The sequence below is a fragment of the Nicotiana attenuata genome, chromosome 3 (genome assembly GCF_001879085.1).
Source record: "Nicotiana attenuata strain UT chromosome 3, NIATTr2, whole genome shotgun sequence".
Lineage (NCBI taxonomy): Eukaryota > Viridiplantae > Streptophyta > Magnoliopsida > Solanales > Solanaceae > Nicotiana > Nicotiana attenuata.
Window position 1 is genome coordinate 68,247,646 of NC_031991.1, and position 10,510 is coordinate 68,258,155.

A 10,510-nucleotide genomic window follows, 5' to 3' on the forward strand; every position below is an offset into this window, starting at 1 on the left:
TATTCCACTGCTACCTCCTCGAATAATGTAAAAGTAGAAAGAGGACTAATGCAGTTTTCAGTTTTGAGCTCTAGAATTGTAAGCAGAACCGGAGCCAGGATTTGAAGTTTATGGGTTCTAAACTGGCCACCAAACTCATACTTCGTCTTAGTTACCGGATTCACAATTAGATATTTATACTTTGTTGATGAATTTCCTAAAACAAATATAGGATCTAAGCAAAAGCTACTGGCCGAACCCAGACCCAACACTCTACCTCGACCTCTGATTGCCAGATCACTTGTAATATATAATCTATGCTTCTCATTGTAGTATACAACGACATACTCAATATATTTTCACATGTGTGGTTTGGGGAGGATAGTGTATACGCATCTCATAATAGTATGATACCTGGAATAAACCTGATGTATGCTTCTCATTCAAAAATCCAATCAAACTTATGTACACCATTCAGCTTACAGGCAACAACTTTTACAGTAACATCTAAGGATTCAAGAGGAAAAGCTCTCTTATTCGTACGAAATTACTCTCAAAGTTTAACTAATATTTCGCAAGAGATAATTTTACAGAAGGTTGCTGCACACAAACTGGAAACAAAGTAGGCATTCAGTAATTGTGAATTCAGCTGTAAACACAAGAATTCTTCTTGAACTTGATGGGTTTAGTGCTAGTAGAGTCAATGACCAAATCACACGATATCTGCTTTTTGTTCTTCGTCCTCACTAATTTCCCCACCACATCTCCACGCGACCTGATTTCAAAATCCAATTTTAATGGAACTTTAAAACCGCCATTATTTGATGCATCAAGACCTGATCCAGCTCCATACAAGGGAAACTTTGTTGATTCTATGTTCACTAACACAGTCCGCCTACTCTTCCTGGGTTGATAATATTTTTTTAACTGCAAACCAAAAAAGAATATGAAGATTACGAAGGTATAAATGCATTGGCTAAATTTCTCCACAAACTTCAAATATTTATAAAATAAGGTGTGTTTCAAAACGAGGAACCTAAGATCAACTTAAGTGGTGACCTAGCAGTCGATGAAATTGATGAAAACCATGGGACATAAAAGTTTGAATTCCATAATAAACAAAATACACTATGTGATTTCTCGGAATGGTGGGCAGACTACTTAATGTCTGTGCTGGTAGGAGGTAACAACTATCCAGTAGAATAGTTCGGGTGCGCGCAAGCTGGTCTAAACATTACCGTCATAAAAAAAAGGTCAACTTTAGTATTGTTGTTTCTTCATTTTTCAACTCCTAATACAGGAAACTGAGAATGACATTGGTGACATCTCTAGTCCACAACTTGGTACAGGTACATACAAATCATTTAGCAAATCGAAGGTAGAACACCAAGAAGGAGAGAGATTGTTACCAAGAAAAGGAAGCGAAGAAATATGCCGAGAAATTACCTGACCAGAGGCAACAGTGATATCTGAGTAGATGAGATTGATGGGGGTGGAGCTAACATGAATGCCATAGAATGTAGCAGGATTGTACACGCTTATTCTCAACGAGCCGTTCACTGTCATCATCTTAGTTACAACTCCAGAGAAATCCGAACCTTCACCGATGTAGAAGTTATTCACAGCTAAACTCTGAAAAAAGAAAAACATACAAATAAAATTAGTCAACTTTCTTGAACTGAACTCAGAATAGTTGATTTTTCCATTGAAACATACTAATTGGGGACTTGCTGTTGAATATAACCATGTCATTCTTTTTGGCACAGACTAAAAAAGAAATAGATTCGCATAAATTGAAATGGAGGAAGTACTTGATACAGGGTGGAATAATACTATTAAATTGATAATTCCAGGATTAATATACAAAATAATCAATAAGAAATAATACTAAAATAACTAATCACAATATAACTAATCCTAACATAATCATTCAAAAATAGCCCAGTTTCAAAAGTAATCGAAATTTAGTCACTTTTCATGTAAAGATAAATCTGAGCGAAAGCACTGTTCAAAATCCGGAAAATACGCCCGCATATTATACGGGAGTTCCAGCATAAGTATGCTTGAACTCCCGCATATTATACGGGAGTTCCATGATAACTATGCTGGAACTCCCGTATATATTATACGAGAGTTCCAGCAAGTATAAATGTCCAGTATAATATATTGGAGTTTGGAACACCGGTGCTCCAGTATCCCGTATATTATACGGGAGTCAGCAAAGTATACCGGTCCAGCATAATATGCTGGAGTTCGTACACAAATGCACCGAACTCCCGTATATTATACGGGACCGGTTTCTGTTGCAGCAAAATAGTGGCTATTTTTCATTGACTTAGTAAACGCTAGCTATTTTTGATTGACCAGTGCGAAAACTGACTATACCGTGCTATTTTGACCATAAATTGTGCTCATCAAGAGTAAAGAAACATACCCTGACAGTAATTTCTGCCTTGTACGGACGTCCAGCGCCCCAAATGATAAGGCAAAAGATAGAAAACAGAACAATGAATCCCAATAGAGCTAACAACGCTTGACACCGCCGAGTTACTCCCTTTTCCTCATCATATTCGTCATACTTACCTTCTTCCATAATCACATTACATTCCGGCCACCCTTTATCATTCCTTTTCCGGCCATTTTTCCGACCGGACGACGACCTAAATATGCCGGAAAATCGACTAGCAGAAGAATTACGAGAGTGGCGTCCAAATGAAGGGTGCGAAGGAGATTCCATTGGACTATTGAAACTGGGTGTCGGTTGCATAGATGTTGATTTGTCCCCATCGTGTGAATCTCTGGACGGACTCTGTACGTAGTAAACTGGCCTTTTTGGTGACCTTGACGGTGAAGATGGAGCTAAACTTGTTATATCTGACTCTGATTTTGTGTGCAACATTTTTCGAACAAATTAAACCTAGTATAATTGTAGTAGTAGAATTCTGAACAAGACTATACTCAATTAATTTTGAATAAGCTCGTGAAAATTGGAATTCTTTTCATATGCAAAAAAACCACATGAATTGTGTGATTTATAGTGTTTTTTGTATGATTTGCATGGGATTTTTTTAAAGCGGCAGAGCAAGCAAATGCTTTTTAAAGAAACAGAGAAGAAGCAGAGTAAGTAGAGTAAAGGAAGACTGAGAGACAAGTAGACGGAGGTTTGGAAGGTGCCCCGAAACTGAACCTGATTCCGAGCCTAAGCAATATGGTTGGTTCGGAAATAAGTGTCGGCAGCCTCTTGTCACTGTCGCACCCGATGGAACTAATTTTGGTAATAAACAACAAATTAGGGAAGCTCATTTTTTTTGGTTGGAAAAACTAAGAGAAATTTTACTTTGAGTCTCACACGCCAAGTCATACTTGTGTGAGACTCTTCAAAGATGGACATTTGTACCAGTGGGTCCTATTTATACCACCATTTTTCTCTCTCTTTAATTTCACCTTCCTCATCCCAAAATAGCCCCTTCTAATTTTCCTTTTTTTTCTGTACCAGTAAATTTTCCTTCACTCCCCACATCAGAACTACTAGACATCACTCTCAATTTTCCTTCCTTAGCCAAACTCGTTTCCTCTCGCTTTTGATTCTTCCCTCACTCTATTTCAGAAAGAGATAAAAGCAGTTGATGAAATTACAGAGATTATTTTGCTGTAAATTTGATATTCTTAAGATTCTTCGTCATTATTTACAAAAGAATGAAAAGCAAGAAACATTTTCACCCTATTTTCGAACCCCTTCACAAACTTTAAACCCATTACCCATAAATTATATTTTTTCCATTGTCAATCCATATTTTATTCCCCAAGAGTTATCGTTTTCTGACACATTAATGACAATGAAAAATATATAGATCCATAATCTTCTCTGAAAATAATAAAGTGAACAATCTATGTTTAAATAAAACTCAAAAAGTGTTGAGCAAATAGAAAAACAATCTCCTGACGAGTTTTGGGCTAATGAAAGAGAGGGTGATGTCTTGGAGTTCTGAGGTGGGGGAGTGAAGGAGAATTTTCTGGTAGAGTAGAAAGGAAAATTAAAAGAAAAATTAGAAGGGGTTGTTTGGGATGAGGGAGACGAATTAAAAGGGAGACGAAAATGGTGGAAGAAGTGGGACCCATTAGTCCAAATGTCCAGCTTTGGAGGGAAAATTTTATTTTGTGTCATACAACTGACATTAATTGTATGAGGCATCCTGTTTGTCTCACAGTTTTGTGGACCCACATTTTTTTGGACTCAGAAGTGTAAGATTGGGGTCCACAAATTTGTGAGACAAAAATGAGCCTCACACAACTAGTGTAAATTGTGTGAGACACACCATAAAACTTTCTCGCTTTGAAGAGTCTCACACAAATATGACATCAGACACAAATATGACATGACATGACACGTAAAAATACTCGGTCATCGTTTTACCATGTCTGATGTCGGATATATCGTTCACCCTTCCTAGGTCTCGATACGATGGGTCTCTGGCCCCGACGACAGTCTCGCGGATCTAGGTTTCCCCTTCGTTCTTTCATCAGGGAATCAGGGTAGACATTGCCCCCGATTTTACCCATACACAGATAGTCCCCTCGTTTTTCGGAAGGTAGATTTATCGAAGCGACGGGAAGCAAAAAGTGAATCCGGGTTCCTTCCTCCGTATGTTACGAACCGAGTTGTTGGGTCAACGAAACGCGTCGTTCTGACTTCGAACATCATGTCAGTCGTCGGTTGAATGTCCTTGAATGCGAAACTTCGCACATTGACTGCTCTCCCCCTATAAAAACTCCGACCCTTTTTCACTTCTCCATTTTTCGACTCCAGAACTCTTCGACTTGCCCTCAAATTCCCTACTTACGTTGAACTTCTTCAATTCCTCGTATATTGCCATTTAGACCTTCATATCTTCATCCTCAATCTTCATACTTTCATATATTTTCTTCAAACCATCATATTTCCCAGATCCCTATAGCAAAAACATCTAAATCTGTGCCTTAGCAAATCGCCACTTCATCTTCCAACACTTACACAGATGCCGAGGCGACCATTCTTGAGGTGGATCAGGAGCCTCTTTTGAAGAGCTTCCTACCCGGGGGGCTGCTCCATCGGCAACGACTTCAACGTCGAGAAGGCCTCAATTCAACATGACCGAGGCGAGGGAGCATGGAGGTACATATGCTCCGTTCTTAAGAAAACACTACCCACAGTCTGGGTAGACCGTATTGAGAGGGCAAGGAGGTGGTCGTTCCCGGGCCCAACAAAGACATGACCACCCACGTAGATGGGTACTTAAGTGTTTACACTTACCCCTTCAGGCTCGCCTTTATGGACCCAATAATCCTCGACTTCTATAAAAGGTTCGAGGTCTACCTTGGGTAGATTCACCCGTCCATTTGGAAGGTCGTAATTTTCCTCCAACACTTTGTAAACAATACTAAAACACCTCGGTTCTCCCTCGACCATCTGCCTCGTCTATAAGTCCCTGAATCTTCCAAAGGGGGTTGATCAAGCTCATTTGCTGTTGGGGGCGTGGCTTTGATTCTGTAGTTGTGCTATTGCTGCTTGTTGAGCATGCAGCATTTCGAAAATCAGCCGTAGGCTCACCCCATCACCATCGCCTTCGGACGCTTTCCGAGTTGTTGGTCGGGGTCCTCCACGAACACTGTTTTTGGGATCTATTGGCAAATTGATGTTGACGGCCACCTGCGAGTTAGCATCGGTCGGGACGGCAGCTGGGACACTGTTAGGATCGGCAGTAAGCACATCGTTGCTGGGCACCAAAGTATTATTTTCGCAACTGCGAGTTTGACATTTTTAGTCTGACTAGAAATTAAGAATTCAAAGAACAAACGTAAAATAGGGTGTGTTATGGAGATTCGTATTAAATCACCACTATTATCCTTATCCCCACGGCGGGCGCCAAACTATTTTTCCCCAAATTAGGTAACAATTAAATTTGTTCGCATTTTAAAGGATACATGGTATAATTGAACACGAATAATTAGAGTAGTAGATAAATGAAGATCAAACCACTCGCAATATTAAGAGCAAGCGTGATCTTAGATTGAACAGTGACCCCGTCCTCGATTGGACCCTCGATTCGAACCCAGTCGCGAATAAAGAATAAAACAAGAAAATAATGTCTTTAACAGTAGCCAGAGAACAAAGTAAATTTTTATTGCCTTGGATTGCGTGTTACAATGTGTCAGTCATAATAAAAGCTTCACCTTTATATAGTAGGAACCTCTCAATCCTAGGATAACTCTAAAAAAAATAGTAAAAATCTTCTTTTCTTAGTAATTGTTGATCCGTAATCAACATCGAGCGAAATTTTCGCCGTGATATCTGGTTGAGGGCGAGTATTGCGGTCTTCTATTTGCCGTGCATAACAGTTCACCGTGTCTCCCAAGGTCTAGAACTTATACTCAGTCCAGGGTACGTCCTTTTACCATGTCCGGTGTCGGATATATTATTCACCCTTCCCGGTTCTCAATACGATGGTTCTCTGGCCCCGATGACAATCTCACAGATCTGTGTCCCCCTTCGTTCTTTCATATGGGAATCGGGGTAGACATTGCCCCCAATTTTACCCGTACACAAAAATACTTTTGAATTTTAGACAAGCTACCTAAAATAGATTCTTCAATTAATTATACTTTCTTTACCCACCGCTGCATTATTTTAATATTTCTCTTTCTCTTATTTTTTTTTTCTTATTATGAAAACAAGTTAATGCCAGCTTTTTTACTACCGTCGTTAGGTATTTTGCATACAACAAAAGATAATGTTGTAACTTCTTCGGATAGATTACTTTACCACAACAACAACAAAAAAAAAAAAGCATCTTCTTTGTTTAGTTAGTGGTAGGGTCCGAGAATAATAAATACAGTCTAACATAACAGCTTTTTGATAGTTGTATTGTTTATAATGTCTCAATATACTAAGATACAGCAATGTTTTATTTCACCAAGATCAAGTCAATTACATTGCAATGTTAGGTAGTTACACTACACCAAGTGAGTAACTAGTAACATAATGAAATCAATGAAGTATCGTAACGTCAGTATACACGGCCACTACTTCACTATCAAAGTATGAGTGTCTCAATCGTTTTCAATTTATTATTACATTTAAATTTAAGTATTTGAGCCTATCACCTACTAAGCATTTAAATCGGTTTCTCGTTCGTTGTTCCGTTTCTATATTTAAACTTGATCAAATTCAAATTCGTATTGGGGAAGTCTCATATAGAAGACTAAAGTGTTTCTAAGGACATCTCAAAGGGTGGACTATTTTTTGTACCAAATCTAAATTTGGTGTTTTTTTGCTCCAATAGAACACCAAATCTTGCACCATTATAGTGCGTGAATAGTGTCCCACCAAATTTGGTGTGACACTATTCATCAACACCAAATTTGATTTAATATTATTTTATTAATCTTTTTATTTTTTTGTACTTTTAATTTATCATATATTGTGTATATAATTAATTTTTATATTAAGATCTTTATAANCTTGGTTCATTCATACCAAATCTCAGACCTTGTGATTTCTTGGCTGTTAATTGATTTTCTTTCCTAAAATTGTACAACCGCGTATTTTAGAGACCTTGTCCTTAAATAACCTTTATGTATTTACCCTCAATTGCATGCTTTACACAAGTGTTTGATTAGTTTCTTTCCTTAATTGTTTTATACCCGTTTGAATTTGAATCCCTTAATTAAAGGGAGTCTTATGTGATTGATTTACAATCAGTCTTCAATTATTTTCTTACCTTATTTCCTCATGACTTCCATACTATAAATACACGACCCCTCTTTTCACAAAGCACACACGATTGAACACACTTCAAACTACACAAATTTCACAATCTCTTTCGAACTCTCGCATAAAAGTATTCTGCCTTCCTGTCTGCACTTTGGCTTTTACAAGACTACTACTCTTCTTACTTGTTTCCTTGAAACTGGTATGTCCTAATTTTAGTTTCAGCATCACCCTAATGTGTTTACTTACAGTCTTTATATCCATGTCTACTTTACTGTCTATGTAGAGTTCAATATTTAATTTAGCATGCATATGTTCTATTGCCTGTTTCTACTGTGAATATTTGCTCCCTATCCCATTACCCCTATGTGTTTGTGAGTAGTGACTTAGGGCATGGCAACAGTAGTTGTTGTCCATGAACTGGGTTCTGAATCAATGAGGTCTTAACCTCTAAAACATGCTGGAGGGCATGCCAGCACATCCCATTGCTAGGTATGCCCATCAGCCTGCTCTTCTTGTGTTCTTGCAAATTCCCCACTTCCCTATACCCCTATGTGCACTGATTTTAAGTTATTCCCTTTTCCCTCTCCCCTTTCAGATTTTCCCTTCTGCACTTAGAGCATCTCCAATGCTACTCTATTTCTTGCACCAAATCCAAATTTGGTGCAAGAAATAGTGCATTCTTGCTCCAATGCCACTCTATTTCTTGCTCTATTATAGAGCATGAATAGTGTTGCACCAAATTTGGTGCAACACTATTCATTACTCTATATTTGGTTTAATATTATTTTATTCACTTTTTTTATTTTTGGACTTTTAATTTATCATATATTGTGTATATAATTAACTTTTATATTAAGATCTTTATAATTTTAATTTTATATCCTATTTTTTGATATATTAATTTTTGTATATATATATATATATATATATATATATATTTATATAAAATTATAAGTTAATTTTATTATTATTATAATTATATAAAAAGAAAAATAACCATTATTTAAAAATAAAAAATTGCAAATGTAAGATATCTAATGTTGCTAAAATTGAAAAGTAAAAACTAAAATTTTAAAAAGAAAATTAACAATACATAAAATAAAAATATATTATAATTAAAGTACATCAAAGGAGGATACATTAAAATTGAAATTAAGATGCGCATTTCGCACTTCGTAAGCATTAATCGAGCATTTATGGGAGAATAGAGGCGAAAGTTGAATATTTATGTTGTACTTAAATTAAATTTGACTATGATGTAATATTTATTTAATTATCTTTTATCAATGATTTCACTTTTAGTTGATTTATCCTTTAAATAATTTTGTAATAAATGATTATATAAGTGGTGAATGTGAATTATATATAATGAATATGGAAAAAAGAAAAAAGAAGTATTTGTNTTTCATGTAATCTTCATCAATTTTTGCTTTCTTTACTCCAATAGGTCGTTGTGATGATGTGACCTCACCTGCAACATCCTCATTTATATTTAGTGGATGTCCAAACTCCTACGGTAGAAATGGCAGTAGATGAAGATCACCGATTTGAACAATTTTTAGCTCGACACAAAACTTAAGGATAAAGATGCGCATTTCGCACTTCGGTAATGCATTAATTGAGCATTTATGGGAGAATAGAGGCGAAAGTTGAATATTTATGTGGTACTTAAATTAAATTTGACTATGATGTAATATTTATTTAATTATCTTTTATCAATAATTTCACTCTTAGTTGATTTATCCTTTAAAATAATTTTGTAATAAATGATTATATAAGTGGTGAATGTGAATTATATGTGATGAATAAGAAAAAAAAAGATAGAATTTGTTTGAAGGAAATAAAAAATAAAATTTAAATAGAAGATAATAATATAATATAGAAGAGAGAGAAGAAATATTCTTTTTTGGTAATGGTGTAATGATTGGAATAAATTTGATGTTACACCATTTTAATGTGAAATTTGGTATTAGGGTTAGAGATGATCTAACAAAAATGATATTATATTCAAAACTTAAATCCGAGACTGGTTAAAAATTAGAAAAATTTTCATAAAGCACTATCTTTTGGTAGTAATTAGCCATCTATAGATACCATTTGCTATATTACGGATTATAGATACCTTTTGTGTGGTTATAAGATGTATTTGATGTATTTAAGTTATTGTATTCATGAATACAGTAGCAAAAATAGGTGTGAATCAGGGAAGTCCAGCTAATCAGTTGTTGTATTCGAGTGTATTCGACTGTATTCATGGAGTGAAACATGGGATTACAGCTGGACAGATTATCGTATTCAACTGTAGCAAAAATCTAGTTTTAGGCCTCCAAACCACCAAAACAATTTCACAATTATGTAATAATGGAGACCCAATTAATTTGGCACCAAACAACCTCATAAACATCAACTACAACAACTACAACAATTGCAAACATAAAAGAAAGCAAAAAAAAATTCAAACTACTACACTACTCCTACTAGGGTTTAAGCAAAAATAATAATTTAACAAATTACACTACTTAAAAGAGAAAGAAATAGAGAGAGAGAGAGAGAAGAATAACTTACTTGAGTCGAAGAGGGGAAGGAAGGGAGGTGTGTTAATGGAGGTTTGGGGAGGAAGGTGGTTGTTAATGGAGGTTTGAAGAAGAAGAAGAAGGAGAGTTGTAGGTGAAGAGAGAGAGAAAAAGAATGGGATGGGGGTTGGGGCGGAATAATGAGGGAACAGGGAAGGGGGGGGGGTTTGGTGAGGTGTAAAAAAGAAAAAACAAGTACTACTGGCGC

General features: G+C 36.2%; 1 protein-coding gene across 1 annotated transcript; it reads right to left on the reverse strand.

Annotated features, from left to right (window-relative positions):
* Positions 395-3,100, reverse strand: LOC109224018. Its single transcript, XM_019388552.1, has 3 exons — positions 2,414-3,100; positions 1,426-1,611; positions 395-906 (listed from the first exon to the last, which is right to left on the reverse strand). Exons 1-3 carry the CDS (start codon positions 2,876-2,878, stop codon positions 625-627), a joined length of 933 nt encoding a protein of 310 aa, XP_019244097.1. The 5' UTR covers positions 2,879-3,100; the 3' UTR covers positions 395-624.

Bases quoted from the DNA above. Each gene is read 5' to 3' on its own strand.
- LOC109224018 (XM_019388552.1), bottom strand. From the start codon at position 2,878: ATGTTGCACACAAAATCAGAGTCAGATATAACAAGTTTAGCTCCATCT. The intron at 1,612-2,413 runs GTATGTTTCTTT...TTCTTTTTTCAG, and splicing joins AGGCAGAAATTACTGTCAGG to AGTTTAGCTGTGAATAACTT. The intron at 907-1,425 runs GTAATTTCTCGG...TTTGGTTTGCAG, and splicing joins TCACTGTTGCCTCTGGTCAG to TTAAAAAAATATTATCAACC.